Source organism: Panthera tigris, chromosome A1 (assembly GCF_018350195.1).
Source record: "Panthera tigris isolate Pti1 chromosome A1, P.tigris_Pti1_mat1.1, whole genome shotgun sequence".
In the NCBI taxonomy this organism is placed as follows: domain Eukaryota; kingdom Metazoa; phylum Chordata; class Mammalia; order Carnivora; family Felidae; genus Panthera; species Panthera tigris.
The window spans coordinates 197,355,167-197,373,457 of NC_056660.1; the positions used below are offsets into that span (position 1 = coordinate 197,355,167).

The 18,291-nt window shown below is 41.4% G+C and overlaps 1 protein-coding gene across 1 annotated transcript in view; it reads left to right on the forward strand.

Annotated features, from left to right (window-relative positions):
• Positions 1-18,291, forward strand: part of LOC102958037 (chondroitin sulfate proteoglycan 4-like) — a 61,715-nt gene that overhangs the window by 19,978 nt on the left and 23,446 nt on the right. The window contains exons 5-7 of the mRNA XM_042956865.1: positions 1,730-1,906; positions 9,727-9,925; positions 13,341-13,472. Of these exons, the coding sequence (XP_042812799.1) occupies positions 1,730-1,906; positions 9,727-9,925; positions 13,341-13,472 (508 nt within the window). The remainder of the gene's footprint in view (positions 1-1,729; positions 1,907-9,726; positions 9,926-13,340; positions 13,473-18,291) is intronic.

Sequence of the window (18,291 nt, forward strand, 5' to 3'; positions counted from 1 at the left end):
GGAGGTCCAGCACAGGAGGGCCTTCTGCTTCTCCTTTAACATGAAGTGAAATGGGGAGCAAGGAGGGACGGAACAGTCTGGTGACAGGAGACCGAATACTTTTCAACCTTTTAAGATTTTCTGTAAGCTTGTTATGTCTTTTAAGCTCAGGTGAGCTGATATCTTTCTAGTGTTAGAAGTCTAGAAATAGGCAAAATCCCCACCAAATCTTCTCTTTGCCTTTGGATTAATGCATATTAAATGGCATGTAATTTGGGGGAGTACCACTCCAGTGAAGAAGCGATGTATTTCTCCAGGAAAAATACTGAGGAGGCAACTTGTACTTAAATACTATGTTTCTAAAGCATTTTCGGTATAAATTCTCTCACATTCTGATCAATGCCATCTTCTATGTTTATTTTCAAATAGCTTAAACCAGCATCTTTCAGAACTTGTGCTCAGACCTATGTTCTGGAATTCTTCTGCCCACAGAACTCCAAAGAAATTCCCATAGCACCTTTGTACAGTGGCCAAAACTTTCCCTTGAGACTCTTCATGAACTTTTCAACTCATCAGAAACACCTCTAAGAGATCAAAAGTATTTGCTCAAAGGAAGTGCACCATAGGAATGGGCAAAGTTGAACGGTTGAATTCTTTGGCAGTATTTTATCAAAACAAACACAACCTCAGAGACTTTTTCAGAAGTTCAGCTACTCCTGTTGGGCTTTGGAAGGTGTCTGCCATTGTCTGTTTGGGTCACAGGCTCACTGAAGCTAAGTTCCCTTCCAGCTTTAAAACTCTCTTGGTCTCTAATTATGATCTTGTGCTCCTCAGTATTTTCCATCAGAGCCTTAAGGACATGAAAGGCATTCTGATCAAATTTGTGGTTGTTACAAATCCAAGAGGAATAATTAATTCACTTACTGACCGTTTCAGAATGAAAATAAGAAAGATGAACCCTAACAAGGACCTGAGTAAAGGTTTTCATTTGTGTTATCAGGGTGAGGGAAGTCTGCCTTGATAGACAATTTGGTTTTGATGTATTTCATTATATTCTGTCCACAGGAGATGTGTGGTAGCTAGTTATGGGTAGTGTCTGTTAAGAGATGTATCAAAAAATGATTGTGCTCTGGAGGAGGAAAAGGATTAGGAGGTAGCATGTATAGTCTCTCATACAAAGAACAGTTACAGAAATAATGCATGCTTAGTTCAGAAAAGGGAAGTTTGGGGAAACTTAATAGTTGCCCTGGTCCAGATGTCGCCAAACAACCGAAGTCCAACAAGTGGGTAGAAGCTTCAGAGCCTGAACCTAACATTCGGAATTGTCTAACAAAACATTCCACAACTTTAAACATTAGTCACTGTAAATAAGCAAGTAGAGTCTGAACTTTAGTGGGTGTCATTCCACTGGAAGAGCAGCCAAATGATATCACTTACCTACAACACATTTTGTTTGGAGAAATAGCCTTTGAACTCAGGTTTCCCGATTACCAGTCTAGAGTTCTCTTTACTACCCCATGTTGCAGCATCATTCCATTCCTCCTCACACTTATTTCCAGGATGTGGCATCGCTTCATAAAAACTATGCCATCCATCAAAATCTCCACTCTGATTGTTGGAATCCAACCTCATAGGATGAACACATGCTTCTGTGTTTCAGAGAGGCATAAAAATTAGGATGATAGCAATGTGTTCCTGTTTTTAAATCACATTTCAGTAAATTGGTGATTTTTGTTATTGGTGGTTATAGGTGGAAAATGAAGCGATTTACTATGTGCATGATGATAGTGAGGAGCTTCTTGACAATTTCACCATCTTTGCAAATAGCTCAGAGCTTGGAAAACAGAGTTTGCCCCAAACTCTTTTTGTAACTGTGGAATCAGTAAATGATGAGGCTCCAATAATAACAGCCAATAACATCCTTAAGGTAAGTGCTCCTTGCTTTTTATCATAGTAATCTCAACACTACCAATTTGATTTTCTTTTGTATTATTTCTAATGTTAAATAACAAGACATAGGACTATGTATGTATAATTAACATATTCCTACTGGTTTTAAATAAGTGTTAGTTGTTACCAGGACATTCTGTTTGGTAACAGTTGGGAGATGATGAATCCCAATGAGTTACCGTCAGATTGTATTTCTTGAGTGGGTGTCATTCTCACCGTATTCCCCAAGGCATAGCCTCTTCTAGTTAGGGTGGGCAGGTGAGCATCAACTCCCTAGTGTGAAGTGTGTGACGTTGGGCAAGTTATTTAGCCCTTCAGTTTGCTTTTATCGAGGTGGTGGGAAATGGAGGCAGACTTGTGAGGAGTAAGCGATAAAATGGTGTAAAACTCTCCCACAGTGCCTGACACGTGGATGGGACCCAATAAATGGTAGCTATCATTACTGAAAAACTCCAAGGCTGTACCAGTATTAGAATTAAAACAAAACAAAACAAAACAAAAACACTATACAGTCATGTGACAGTCTTTTGCTATTTCTGGGAGCTTCCATCACTCTTCACTCTTTCTGAGAATCCCCTGGGGGTGCTTCTTAGGCACTCAGATAAAGAAACGTGTTTTGGCTGTCGCATGGTGTCCACCACTTGGCTCCTCCCCTGATCTGAAGCCTGTTTACGCTCAAGTATCCCAAAGCTTTCATTCAGCAGATTTTCTTGGTCTTAAATCACTCGTTCTCACTGATCCTTCTAAAGACTTGGGCGTGAATTTGCTGTTCTGGCTTGGAGAATAATTACAGCTATTGTAGTAGTAAGTGCTCAAAAAAGAATTGTTAGCTATTTACAGTATGTGCCAGGTAACACTCTTAAGAGCTTCTAGATCACTGAGATGTGCTACCATTTCCCTCACTGGACCATTCCTCTTTGGACAGACGAGGAAATCGCATGACAGCTGAATGACAGGCTGAGGACAGAGTGACAGCACGGGAGCCCGATGGCTTGTTCTTGTCTTTTGTCATGCTCTCCAACAATGACTGACACCTAGTAAACAAAAAATATTTGGTGAAGGGAGGAGTAAATGAAAATATAAACTGTCAATTCCCCCAGCACTGGCCCACGTTTCAGAGACCGGGCTTTTGTCTCCACTCTTTCTTCCTTTAGTGTTAGCTGCATTTCTGGAAGAATCCTTGGCCCTTCGCACATTAAAGCTCCTGGGGGACTCATTCTTCAGATACGCCCAGGTATGGGAATCTGAAGTATTCACTTTGAAATTTGGATGAGACAAATCTTCCAACATATGTATGTGTCAATTTCAGCATTGTTTATACCTCTTGTGAGAGTAAATAATTAATAATAGATACTTTAGGGGTGCCTGGGTGGCTCAGTCTGTTAAGCGTCTGACCTCGGCTCAGGTCATGATCTCACAGTTCATGGGTTCAAGCCCCGCATCAGGCTCTGTGTTGACAGCTCGGAGCCTGGAGCCTGCTTCAGATTCTGTGTCTCCCTCTCTCTCTCTGCCATCCCCCCCCCCCACCTCAAAAATAAATAAACATTAAAAAATTAAAAAAAAATAGATACTTTAGAAGTCCAGAGGAAGCTGGATAGTCATAAGGGATGCAGGAGAGGTAGACATGAGCAGAGCTCACCAGGGGCTAATCTAATGAGAACATTTTATGTTGTTAAACATGTAAACATTCTGGGGTTTAAAAATCTGTTTTTACTTGCTCGAAATAGTTGGATCTAGGAATAGACTTGTTTGTGCTCTTATTTTACAGCTTGGCTCATTATTCAGCCTCTACATTTTAAGTGAGAAACTAATGGTGTTTATGCCTTTGTAACTTGTCACTTAATTTTGAGTTTACTTCCCGGTCATTGTCCAAACAGCCTGGGAATGGTTCTAGCTGGTCACATTGGTAGGCCTACCTCTGTTTTCACAGATTCTTGTGCTAGTATCTACTGAATTCACTCTCAGCAAAGCGATCTGAGAAGTAGGTTGTCGCCAGAGTGAGGGATTGTAGGTGTCAGCGATGATTAAAGCGCAGTTATAAAAGCTTACGTTTATTGTGTGCTTACGGAGTATAGTACTGGACGTCTTCCAGAAGTGGTATCATTTTCACAACCCTACAAAGCATCTTGTTATGAATGTCCTCATTATAATGGGCACCCTGAGACCCAGAGCGGCACCAAGGGAAGGTGTGGGAAGTCTGACTGTCTCACCATCATGCTCTGCCGCTTTGCCCGCCACCCATGACTGACTCAGGCTCTGCCGGTGCATCCATGTGATCAAGGGCTGTCTTTATTAGTAAGAAAAAAGCCCCAAAGCTGTTGTGCCTCTTGCTCCTACCAAAGTGGACTTTACGGAATAGGTCTGCGGCAGTTGGATTGACACGCAAGCGTTTGCCCAGGAACCTCGGCAGAGGAGTTGGGCATTTTGCTGTGTGGTGCAAAACTGCAGGATGAGGAAGATCCAGGGGAGTGGCCTAAATCTAGACGGACATGGGGGAAGAGCTGGAGTGGGCTGAGGGACAGGAAGACCGAGGAATAAAGTAGTGAACTCTCAGGCTTCCTCGTGGAAAGGAACTGAAGCCCTCTCCTGGGTTTGGCTTGCAGCTTTGAGGTGCTGTCCGTTACAAGATGCACCATCAAGTTAACGATACTTTATTGTACTGAAAGATTCCCGTCCATTTAAGGCATTCAGAACATTAATATGTGGGAGGAAAAATGTGTACATTAGACTGTGTACATTCTGTCTTCCCTTTAAATTAGCGAGATACAGTCTCTGCCATGAACCTTGAGCTTGCTCAGGCCGTTTGCCCAGACCCTTTCCCCCCCGTCCTCAATATCGGAGAGTTTCTCTCAAGAAAAAAGGAAGAGTAGCTGTGGGCAAGGGCCATTTCCTTTCTTCTTACCTTCTTCCCTGGATAGCCTGGATCCAGGCCAGGAAGGGGGCGACTTCCCAGTTTTAATGGATGTGGTCATTTGATACTGGCTCTTTCTGAATTTATTCAGTAAGAATCTCATTCCCTGCCTTGAACGTTCTGGATTAAAGTTAGAAGAACAGAGTTCAAGTGTTGTAACTTGCCCAATTTAGGCAAAATTTCTCTGAGACTCATCTTCCTTGACAGAAAAACCGTGATTGAGTTGTGGGTTGGTATATGTGTATGTGTAAAGATACATAGATTACATATATGTATATTTATTATAAAGAATTATATATATACATGTATAATAGATACATATATTATATATATGATAAGGAATTATATTATTACATATTTATTATAAGGAATTGGCTTATGTGATTATGGAGGTGGGCAAGTTCCAAGATCTGTAGGGTGAGTCGTCAAGCTGGAAACCCAGGAGAGCCAATGGTATAGTTTCCCTATGGAGGTCACAAGAAGACCTGATGTCCCAACTCAAAAGCAGTCAGACAGAAAAGAATTCTCTTTACTCCCAGGAGAATCAGACTTTTTATTCTCCTCGGGCCTTCAACTGATTGTATGAGGCTCACCTATGTGTGGGAGACTTCTCGGCTTTATTCAGTCGATTGACTTCAATGTCAATCTCATCCAAAAACATTCTCATGGAAACACCCAGAATAATGTTTAACCAAATATCTGGGCACCCCATGGCCTAGTCAATTTGACACAGAATATTAGCCATCATAGTCCCGAGATTCTATGCTGTCTTTGACTCTCTAAACAGAATCTTCTCAAGACCTTCAGCTTATCACATGACCACTTACTCTCCTTACTTGTCATCAGAGCTTGGAGAAGTGGCAAGAAGGGTTATCTGCAGTCTATTTGGGAGAAGGAGGTGGGGGCATAGAGGGTAGACTCACTGATAACATCTCAGACTCTGGATAGGACTTCACAGGCAGAAATCTGAATGTTAACCATTCTGTCATAGCATTTCAAATACACCCCTTTCTCCTGAAGTATTTTAAACAGCATGCCATTAAACCATGGGACTTGTGACTGGTTGGACTCCAAAGTCATTCAGTGGTGCAGGAAATCATTTCCGTTGTGACACCCTGGAGTTAGGACGTGGAGTTAGACCAACTCAGGTGAATCCTTTGCATTTTATCATGAAATATATTCTACTGAGTACTTTTGTATTCAAGTATGACCAGTAACTTCTGGGCATAGCTGACCAAACGTATCTGTGTCCACAAGGGGGCTTCATTTTCCTGTTTTTCAACTTTGGCTTTCAGTACTGTACATTTTGTTTTGTTGTTGTCTTTTATACCCAGAATAGAACCATTTGTTTGTTTCTGATAAGTACTTGTCATCACTAAAAAAAGCTTTGAGGGCTTGGGACAGTGGAAGAATTAGGGCAGCAAAGCCTGAGATTTTGACTGAAGGCCTAGAAGGGTCGGATAGTGGGATGGTAACTTTAGAAACACTTCACATCCCTCACATGAAGCTCAAAACAGAGGTCTGGGTTTTTAAACATTAGGATCATAATTAGGATTATCCTGGATTGTAATTAGGTCTCTAAATTCCACTGGCCTTCTGTTTAATTTAAAGGTGAATTAAAAAAAATTTATTCCAATAAATGCGTTAAAAGTTTTTTTAGATATGACTATTTTACCGATGACTGGGCACTAAATCGAGCCTCACCCAAAGCAGTGGGGCTGTGAACTGAACTAAATTTGGTTTGAGTGGAAATGAAGACCTGAAGTTACCAGGTCTTGTTTTGAGTGGCAGGTTTTCCACTTGTTTTGAAAGATGGTATATTACAGAGGCAAGAGGGGACAAAAGGAGAGTAGCATGGGAGAGTAGTCACAGTGGAAAACATGCTTCATCCAGCTTCTGTATGCACAGTCCTGGAAAAAATGAGTATCTACGAGTCACAGGAAGAGAATGGCAGTGCATTTCCAAACCAGCTTATGTTCCTAAAGAAAGGAGAATAAGACACGTGGATGGATTTTAAAATGTAAAAAGTGAAAACGTAGAATCAGCGGCCTTGGAATTTTGTTAAATAGTCCAATTGTATATTTTAGAGACACTGGTGGCTTTCCGTGATGAACTGAAGACCAAAGCCTTATCATTTGAACATTAGGCTGATCAGCAATCCTGGGAGCGATTAAAAAACTGATGTCCTTAGAGGTTAGGGCTGAAAAGTCCTCAGTGGGCATATTCCCAAAGCCAAGATATAAGAGCATCCATTGACAGTACAATCATGAAACAGATGAACTATGCACCCCAAATTATGGAGAGATGCTGTGGAATTAAAGAAAAGCTGAAGTTCATGTTATAGAAGGGCTCCAGTAATGGTAATCATGATTTTTAAGTAATGTTAAAAAAAAAAGCGCATTCTATCTTTAGAACCAACTCTGATGAAGGATATGGATAATGTAAAGCTAATATTTATTGAATTCTTACTATGCGCCAGGTGAAGCTTATTCTAAGTACTTTATATAACTCAAATCACTCATTATCCGTAATAATTCTATCATTCCCAGCTTACTAATTAGGCAATTAAGGCACAGGGAAATTAAGAAACGTGCCCAAGGTTACATAGCTGAAATGGTGTATCATGCCTCATATGAAAATGTAGGAATCATGTATTTTCTGATATCCCTTTCTCAAATTCTATTTAAATAGTTATTAGATAATGAGTGGGAATGAATTAAGATATTTCATCAGCTCCCTACACTACTAAGGAAAGCAGCCCCTTAGACCAGAGAGACAGCTTTTAAATCACTTAGGATTGAATTTTTAAACAAGTTGGTAACAAGCATAGATGATAAGGCTCTAGAGAGGCAGCAAAGAATGACGTAAGCTTGAAAGTATGCATAGTGTTTCTATAGGGAAGACATTTATAAATACAGATAGAAATATGAAATTTTAGTTAGCGATAATGCCACCCATTTTTAGTGTTAGTGAAATACCATGTGACTGCGTGGTTATAGAAACTCAAGACAGCCTCGTTCCATCAAATGTGATTCAATGTCTAAATATATATTTTCAACTCAACATGTTCACGACTGAATTCCTGATCTTACTTCCCAAATCCACCCTATCTGCAGATCTCCTCATTTCAGTTGATGATCATTCTGTCCTTCTGGGTTTTGAGGCCCAAACCAGGGAGTCGTTCTTTCATTCTTCCACCTTTCCTTCTTCCACACCTCACCGCATCTGATTCATCGGAAACCCTGTTGGCTCCTTCTTCAACATGCACCTAGAATTTGACCACTTCTTACCACCTCAACCACTTCTGGCCACTCTGTTCTCTCATCCCTCTCTGGGATTATTACAGTCACCTGCTGAGTGGTCTCCCTGCCTCTACCCCTGCCTTCCCATGGTCTATTCTTGACACAGAAGCCACAAGGGTTCTGTTAAGGCCCAGTTACTCCTCACCTAAAGCCCGACGATGATTCCCCATTGCACTCAAGTAAAAGCCAAAGTTCTTACAGTGGCCATCAAGACGCTGCAGGATTTGACCTTCCACTACGTTCTTGACTCCTCTTCTTGTCTTCTTCATCTCACTTGTCCTTCTCCTCCCATACTGACCTCCTTGCTGCTCCTCATACAGCTGAAGCTTGCTCTTACCTTTGGACTGTTCCCTCTGCCTGGATGTTCTTTCCCCAGATATCCACATGGCTCCTCCTTCACTTCCTTCCGGTTTTCCTCAAATGAGCCTCCTATTTAACATTCTCCCACTTCTGAGCCCCTCATTTTGATCTATTTCCCTTTTTTTTTCACAGTGCCAGGGAACTCCTAACAGTCCACGTTGCTCATTTCTTTATTATGCCTGTTGTTTCTTCCCCGTATCCCTTCATCCCCTCCTGCTGGAATGTAGGCTTCATGAGGATAGGACTCTGTTTCTTTTACTGATGAATTGTAAGCACCCAGAACATTGCCTGGAACATGGTAGGTGCTCAATTAATGGTGAATTGTGGAACGAAGGTATTTAGGCAAGGTAAATATATCTTAAATTAGAGACTATTACTCAGAAATAATTGTGGATGAGCTACCCGCACAGCAAACATTGCAAGGCCATAGGCACCAGGTATGTGTTTTCCTGCAAGACAGGTAAGATAAAGGAAAATGTTTTCAGTGTGCAATGTGTGTTTTCCCTCAAATATTTAAAATCTGGTGAAATCATTCGCCTCTTAAAATAATAAATAGAAATCCTTAAATCAACCTCATGAAGTAGGTTCTAGGATTTTCTAAAATTCCATGTGGAATCTTTGCATATGCTTCCATCCTTAGCATATGCCAAGCGTACAGAAGGAGCTTAGCAGCCATCAACTTTTATTGTTATTATACTTTATGTAAGTAAATGTGCACTTTAAATAATTAATTTTGAATAAATAATTACAAATGCTATTTTTTAATTGGGACTTCATAAAGCTCATAAATTCAACAAACACTACAGCATGTCCTGTATTTCATCAGGTATTTAATTATATGTCTGTTTTGAATTAAGAATCCTCATAGTTTAAAAGCTGTAGTGAATTGCTTTTGTTTTTTTTTTTAATCGTTATTTATTTTTGAGAGAGACAGACCTTGAGTGGGGGAGGGTCAGAGAGAGAGGGAGACACAGAATCCAAAGCAGGCTCCAGGCTCCGAGCTGTCAGCACAGAGCCCGACACGGGGCTCGAACTCAGGAACCGCGAGATCATGACCTGAGCCGATATTGGACGCTTTAATTGACTGAGCCACCCAGGGGCCCCTGAATTGCTTTAGTTTTTCAATCTTTGTGCAAGAAGCCAGAGTAGCATAGCTATCTAGTTTACTTGTGGGATGTGATTGGAACTGGTCTTTGCAAGATCTGTGCTTCTCTTCTTTTTAAGGTATGGGCGAATTCTGTCACCGAGATTACCAGTGGGGACCTCTGTGCGGAAGATGAGGACTCCTCCCCACAGGACCTCATCTACTGGGTCAGTCCACCCAGCAATGGGCATTTGGCTCTCAAGTCCTTTCCTGGCCAAAGCATCCAGAACTTCACCCAGGCTCAAATCAACAAGGGCCTGCTAGTGTTTGTACACACTGGTATGTCATAGAGAGAAACGATGTGAAATTAAAATATGTTTCAATCAGAGGCTAACATGAGAGTCAAACCTAGCAGTTGCTGACTGAAAACCACAAGCCATCCTCAAACCCTCTGGGCCCTGTAATTTTTTTTTTTTAAGTGGCACATTTTTGTAAGGCTAATGATAGCAAACATCAGAGAGCACCTATAACTCACACATGGCTTACTCACATGGTCATGTAAGGTCGATGCTCAAATATAACGTTCTCAGAGAGCCTTTTCCTGACCGCCCATTAAAAGAGCATCTAGTCTTTGTCCTTCCCCCTCCCTTACTGACTTCCTGACATGGTAGTAGAGACTGCTTTGTTTATTTGTTTGTTGTCTGTCTTCCGCACGAGAGTGCAAACATTTGTTGAAAGAATGAAATTATATTGAATACCTATTATGTGCCAAGTAATGGTCCTTATGTTAGAGATACATTAGTGAACAAAACAAACATTAAAGAGGTGAACACGTGAATAAACTAATGAGTGACTATAACTGTAATTCTAAAAGACTCTGACATTAAAAGCCTTTTTTTTTTTTCCTTCCGTTAATCAATAATCCAAACAGTCACTGTAAATCTGCAGAAGGGGTGATCCAGCCTGGCTTTGTTTCCAGGCTGCCCTTGTCACTGGACAGGGACGGGGAATGAGCCCATTCCCAGCCTATAGGAATGAATGGGAAGGTGTAAGAGCCAGGGGGCATGATGGGAAAGCTGGCAGTCATACCTGGTCAGCTATTTTTATTAACTTCTTTGAAAATATAGTAGAGAAAATAAAGTTAAAAAAAAATCTTCTAAATTCAAATATAGTAATTTCCTAATCTTTGCAGTTAACGGAAAGAATCCCCAAATAATCTGAAAATAATTTATTATGTGAGCGCTCTCAACTAGCGGTTCCAAACCCGTAGCCTGAGGACCTCTAGGGTTAATTTTATTGCAACAAGATACTAAATCTACCACATACGGACCAAAGCATTGTTCCTAGACTGGATGATCTTTTCCATGTATGCATGTTCTCATTTTTTAAATGTGTGCAGATGTGCTGATTAATAAGATACAATTCATTTAAATAGGCACTGAATTAATAGGAAGTTTCCGCCAACGATGTGTGGTTTTGATTATTAGATACTGACAATCTGAGTATTATTAGACGAGGGCCTAGAAATGTTTTTATTTTTCGAAAAGATTATCATATTTTCAAAATCCGGAGGACTGTTCTAGCGACTCCCCCAAGGGAAGTTTCCGATTCCTACAACTATGTAGTTTGCAATGAAAAGGAATCATTGACTCTCTGGCCCTTGCTGGCACCGCAGGAAGTGTGGTCACATGACCCACTTCATTTACTCTGCAGAAGTTCTCTGAGCCATGCGAGGTAGTGACCCCATTTTAGAGATGAAGAAACTGAAGCTCAGAAAGATGTAAGTTGATCTGACCATAAAGCTGGGCTTTCTCCACTCTCTGCCACCCCACTGGAGGCCAGAGTCAGTTGAAGAACTACAGTGATTATTTGCAGTGAAGGACTAAAATGAAAATTAGCGCTCTGGATTCATTTAATAGTCAACTACCAGGTCCGTGTTCGCTTTTGGCTGGTAAGGAAAATAATTTCTCCTAAAAAAGCAGGAAGGACAGTTAAGGCAAGCTCTTTGAAAGTCAATCCATTCCATCTTCTAAACGGCTGCAGAGGCAGTGATGACCCTCAAAGTGGCTGGAGCCCAGCTGCAGGGGGGGCTGTTGCTGAGACCAGCTGCTCCCCTCAGCTACATCTGTCCATCATCGACCCCACACACAGGCTTAGGTTTAATTAGTCCCTCTTAGCATTTATATTTGCAAAGTGCTCTGCCATTAACCTAATTCATTTTTCACATAACAACCTAAGTAGGTTGATAAAGGCATGACGTGGGAGGCTAAGTGATTTCAGGCTGCCCTTCGCAAAGTACTGTCAGAAAGATCTGAGGTTGTACAACAGAAAATCTATAGGTCACCCCTACGCTCACGTTTCTGTCCTTTCCTCTTTTTGGCCATAGTGTGATGGTTAGGGCATTCCCAATGTACCATTCTAGTATTCATTTTGATGGAATTCCTTTTGATTCCATTCCCACTTTGTTTCTGGATTCGTGAAATGTTGAAAGTGCCTAGTGGCAGAAAGCATTCTCTCCCTAATTTCATGTTCCATTAAATACAACTCTCGACGTGCTATTTCTAGTGAAAACAAGCAAGCCAGCAAACAAACAAATAAAATTTGATTGTGGGTCCCTGTTTTAAATTAGGCAGACTCAGAATTTTCTCTCTCTCTCTCTTTTTTAAACTATGACTCTTGAGTGTATTGGGAACTTTTATAAAGTCTGTAACCTTTTTTTGTGAGGACTCAGAATTCTGGGTTTGCATAGATAACAGAAACTCGAGAGGCTGGCAGGCCATCGACCAGCTCTTTATTAAATTGTGTTATTAAGGGAGTACTTGTACGTAACTGCAGAGTCTGACCCTGCCTTCTTTGTTCCTTGCCACATGTCCCTGAGGGCAACAAAGAGGACATTTCTACCCATTACATGATGCAAAGACCTGTGGGCCTCCAGATTTACTGCTGGCTGAACATTTTCAAAGGGTGATGGGAATGCGAACATCAGGCTGTCTACATTGTGAGCTTGCCTGGTGCTTTGTGAGTCAGACTGGTAAAGCGCTCCTGGGGACGGGATCGATAGGGGGCCTGTCTCAATTTCTGTAACACACACAAGTTAATTTATAACTTTATTGATAGCACTAATCCTTAGACAGAAGTGTGGGAGTACCTTTCTCCTCTTGGAGGAATATAACAAAAGCCGGGCCTGGATCACCTTCCCCACTCTTTGCCACCTTAGCAGAAAACAGCTAGTTTGAGTTCAGTGAATAATTAGAAATTATTTGGAGGGAGGGACTAAGTGTTATTTACTACCCCCTAGTTTTGACTTTAGTATTATTAAGTAAGCATTATCAATATTTCAGAAACTGCTTGTGTGTGTGTGTGTGTGTGTGTGTGTGTGTGTGTGCATGTACATGTGTGCAGCATGCAGACATTACTTTTGGTGGCGTAAACTGATTCCAAGATAATAAAATGCAGGTGATGAATATGTTTAAAAGATTTTTTTTAATTTCTTGGAGGTAACATCTTTGCTTTCTCTTATTAGGTCATGGCGGGGAGGAGAAATATGCATTTGAGACCTTTATTACTTTTAGTAATAAAGTTCTTTTAACTTCACATTTTGGCAACATTTGGTTTGCTGAGCTCAGTGACTCTATGGACACATTCTTCCGTTGATAGGGGGTGCTTGGCAGCGGGATCAGGTGGGAGACAGGGTGAAAGGGGGTGGCTTTTGCAGAACAACCAAAGTGACCAAGGCGTAATTCTTCTTTTGAAGGGGCCATGTCAGGAGGCTTTAACTTTCAGGTTACTGATGGTTTGAACTTTGCACCGCGACAAATATTTAGCATCACCGCTCGAGCCCTGACCATTAGCTTAGAAGTAAACCGAGGATTGAGCATCTTTCCAGGTAAGATTTTAACTCGAGTGCATTTGGGGTTAAGTGGTTTTCAATTTATTTAGAAAGTTCTACCTGCAAGGTAAGAAGTGCCATCATTTACCATCGAGTGATACCAACAACAGTTATCAAGTCACGGAAAGAATTCTGTCTTTGCAGGAACTCAGCAGAAACTAGGCTGGCTCTGTCCACCCCTTCTCTTGTTCCCTTCTCCTGCTCCTCAGAGAAGATGTGCCGGTGAAGGGCAGTGGGAGACCAGAGTCCCTGAAAGAGCCATGACGCACGTGCACTTTTTCCCTACTCCCTCCGTAGGGTCCTTGACAAAGCAAGGAGGGCCAGGCTCTGCAGTGACCATCTGAATCTTGGATTTCCTTTTTCTAAATATAAAAACCCTGTGCATCAGAGGGCTGTGAGGGATTCCATTGAGTGCTGGCTTCAGGGCCCTGAAGCCTCTGGACTGCTATTTGCCAAGAATCTTGGCTTGGCAGAGATGGAAAAATCAAAGTGCACATCTCTGGCTCAATACCCTTATTGCGGGGATAGGGAAAGATTTACCCAATGGCAGAGGTAATAAAAAAGAAGAACAAATATTTAAACTTGCTATTTAAAAAGAATGCACTGAGGGAGGCCAAACAGAAAACAGTTAAATTTATATTACAGTTTAAAAAAACAAAAACGTGCACAGTGACTTGTTTACTTGGTGTGTGTTACCAGTAAAACATAGATGGAGAAAGATATTAATCATTTCATTAATTATGGGTATTCTATAGTCACTTTAGCCGGTTGTTCTCAACCAGGAAGCTTTTAAAAATAGCAGTGCCTCAGGGTGCCTGGGTGGCTCAGGCAGTTAAGCATCAGATTTCGTCTCAGGTCATGATGTCACAGCCGGTGAGTTCGAGCCCTGCGTCAGACTCTGTGTTGATGGCACAGAGCCTGGAGCTGCTTTGGATTCTGTGTCTCCCTCTCTCTCTCTGCCCCTCCCTTGCTCGCACTCTGTCTCTCTCTCTGTCTCTCTCTCTCAAAAATAAATAATAAAACATTAGGAAAAAAATTTAAAAAACATAGCAGTGCCTGGGCCTTACTTTATACCAGTTACACTGGAGTGTCTGTGATAGGAACGGCCATCGTTATGTTTTCTAAGTTCCAGGTGGTTCTGAAGCACAGCCAGGATTGAGATCCGTGGGGCTAGGCACTGTTCTGATCTTTGAGTCCTTACATCCATGTGAGGTAGGTGATATATTTACAGGGGACCTGGCAGGATTTGTGGCTTACAGAGACAATGTGATTTAGCTGTGCCACCAATAAATGGTGGATAAAACTCGCATACTTCTAAGGGAGACCTAGGGAAAAGTCATAGTAACTTCAACAAAAACACAGTTTTTTAAGAGAAATATTGAAAGTTTTAGTCGCCTTAGCATTTGAGCTCCTGAAAAGAAACCTTATTAAAGTCCAGTTAAAGATACGTTGACCCGAATTCTTTTATTCCCCAAACGGTTTTATGTCCCATAATTTTTCTCTGGGAATAACTGTGATGTTTTCATCGATTTTTTTCAAGGCAATTCGGGTGGCATTTAGTGTTTAAAAATAAGCAAACTAGGAATCTGAAAATGTAGTAATTTACCAAAAAAAAAAAAAGTTCTGAAATCAGAGTAAATCTGGTTGCCGCAAAAGACTAAATACTCTTCATCTATTCTGGCTAAACTCTGGTTTAGTAATTGATGACAGTTGTGTTAGCCTACAGGGGAGTTAAAGCCACCACAGCTTAGAAAGTTTTGGGTTTCTGGCGCCTGTTTTACTGAATATTAGTTTAGCGAGAAAAATACGTGAAAGTGGACCAAATTGTCACTTTTGTGGAATTATGCAAAACATGTAGTTTTCATAGCCCTCTGTTTAATATTTGGGCTCAGCCGGGAGTAACTGACTCTTTTCCCTTTCCAATGTGCCCTGCCCCCATCCTGACACGGCCTCCCTGTGTCTGAGAACTCCACACCGGACCTTGTGCATTATTCCTACATCCCAACAGAAGCGGCTCCATTTTCCAAGCTTCCCCCTAGCTAGCACCCAAAGTCTGCTGTTGGTTTCTGAGTCGCCCCCCATCCCCAGATTGTGACTTGTTTCCAACTCCAGCTCCTGGCCAGTAGGAAGGAAGTTGAAGTTTCATGTACATTTCCATTAGGTGGCTATGTCTGATAAAATCTCCACTTGGGTGGGTGTGGAAATGACAAGTGCAGAGTCCCAGATTTACGAGTTGGGATGGACCTGACGGGTCAATTGGTCCAGTTGTTCTTGGTGTTTTTCCTATCTTAACGTCCCGAGTGGTGCGGGCCCCTCTCAGATCTAGTGTGGGCGTGGTTCGGATGACCACACCTCCTCCTCTCTCTAGGGAGGCAAGTGAGCCTTGCTCAGTTGGCTTCTCCACTAGCCACTGAAGGATGTTGGTCTCTGCTGCTGTGTGAAGGTATGGGGGAATGATGATAGATGCCCCACTCTTCCTCTTCCCTCAGGACACCCCCCATCATGACAGGTGCTGCTGAGAACAGGCTCTGAGTGACCTCTGCCTCCCTCATCTATTAGCCAGTACTTTGGCTGAAAGGGAAGGGAGGCACTCCATGCCCCCCTTCCAATGTGACTCCAGGTGTCAGCTGTCAGCTACTGCTGCTCTTGTCAGACCCAGTTGACCTATAGGTTCTAAAATATCAGGGAAATTCTAATGCTTTTTATAGAACTATACATTTTATAAAACCATAATAGCAGGAAATCTATTCTTGTTATAGAATGGACATTCAGATACTATCACTACCTGTGTTTTTACTGTGCTTTTCATCTTTATCTACTACAGTGGATTGTTTTAAGGATTTAAATGAAAGAATGTCTATAAAAGGAAGTTGCATCACCCCTATTTGGCATGATGCAATGTTGATAAAAAAAACACTGGTGCTCAGGCAGTTTCAGAGTCATAGAACTAATAGGAATCATAAGCCCAGGACCGAGTGCCAACTCTCAACCCCAAATCTTGTGCTGGAATCATGGCAGCTCTTCTCCTTTCTGTGCGTGACTGTGTTCCAGGGCTGTGTCCATTTTAGAACAGCAGTTCTCCGAGAACGAGGTCATCATGGAGGCTCTTTATTTTGTCTCTGCGATATATCATTGGTGGATTGACATACACAACCAGGAGAATATGCACAGCAACTTAGTAATGGTGATGATGATGTAGAAATTTTGTGTGTTTTGCTCCCTTCGAGTAAGGAAATACGGCAACCCAGCATGAGTTAATTATTTTATTTTATTTTTTTTACTTGTACTAGTCCCCATACCAGTTGGACTTTGACCACCAGCCTGACAGACTTTGGCCATGTTATTTTGCCTTCCTTGTGGACTCAGTCTTAAAAAGTGGCCCTGACTTGAGACCTGTAAGAATTTGTAGGATGAGCCAAAATACTTGTAGGAGTACTTAATGGGTGACTATTTTAAGGTTAACCATAGCTTCTGTGCCCTGCCTAGTTTGAAAGGCATTTTTTAACTCAGTTATTTTAAAGTAGGAAGGACTGCAGTTCTAAATGGCCTCTTTTTGTGTTTGAATGAAGAAAAAACATCTACTCAATGGATATTTTAATTTTGTTATAATTTTGTTATTTTGTGTATGTATATGTATAAATACTCATACACACATACACACATGTTCTATTTCTTCCTGCAAAATTTATTCCCCAGAAAATTTTATAATTTTATAACCAGTTTCTCACCTTGAATGCTACTATTGAATGTGTTTGTTTTTCTTTAGTTGTGACATGTTAGAACATATTGTGACCTCTGGACCTAGTTTTTCTGCATATCCAAATGGTACTTGGCTCTTTTACAAAGAGTGTTGGGGAGGGGTTGACTTGGAGAGTTTTTTCAAACTAGTCTAGAATATAAGCTTACACAGTAGCTGATCAGTGAAGGGTATTCATAGCAGACTGTGTTACTTCAATCCCTTAGGGGTTCAGTCATGCTACAGAGGGAATCACATCTCACCAACGGGCCATCTGTCCTTTGAGGTGGGAATTGAGGGAGAGAAGAAAGCAGAAGGAAATCACACTGTGTTGCGAGAGTTTGGAGCAGAGATTCCTAAAAACCTTTTAGTCAGCTAGTCTTGCAACACTGATTTGAATATTGTAAGACTTAGTGGGAGATAATCCAGAAGTGTAAGAAGATTGTCAATTCTCAAGGAAAAAAATGAAAGGCTTACTAATTGGTGAACTAAGAGACTTAGACTTAAGAGTACACTAACCATGCATAGCATATGCTAAGGGTCCAGTGAGTAAGCGACCACTGGGTAAGCAACATGAGTTCAGGGGAGGGAAATCTCCCACAGACTGCAATAGTCAGGGGGAGCTCTTTGACCAGACAGGTCCTGAGCTGTCCCTTCAGAATAAGTGCATTTCAGTGAATGGCAACAAAGAGGGGTGAGCATACCAGAGAACCCAACATGGCTGTGGAGGAGAAGACCAGGGAAGAGGTTTGGCACGATGTGTTCGGAAAGTGGAGAGGAGAATCTGTTGGATTTGTTGAGTGATTCATCACATTTCCTAACTCAGTTATCAGTCCAGCACTGAGCTTAAAGTAGTATGGTATAGACAATATAGTGTCAATTTTAAAAATATTCATTTCGGAGTAAGTGAGACCTACATTTGGCTGTTAGGCAAATTGGTTAACCTCTCTGACACTTTTTATCCCTTCGTAGTGAGGAAAAAAAAATCTGTATTTCTTGGGATTGTCATGATATCCACAAGGAATGGCAAGACTGTGTCTGTGCTGTTTCCTAGTACATCTCTACCCCTTATGTAGAGGT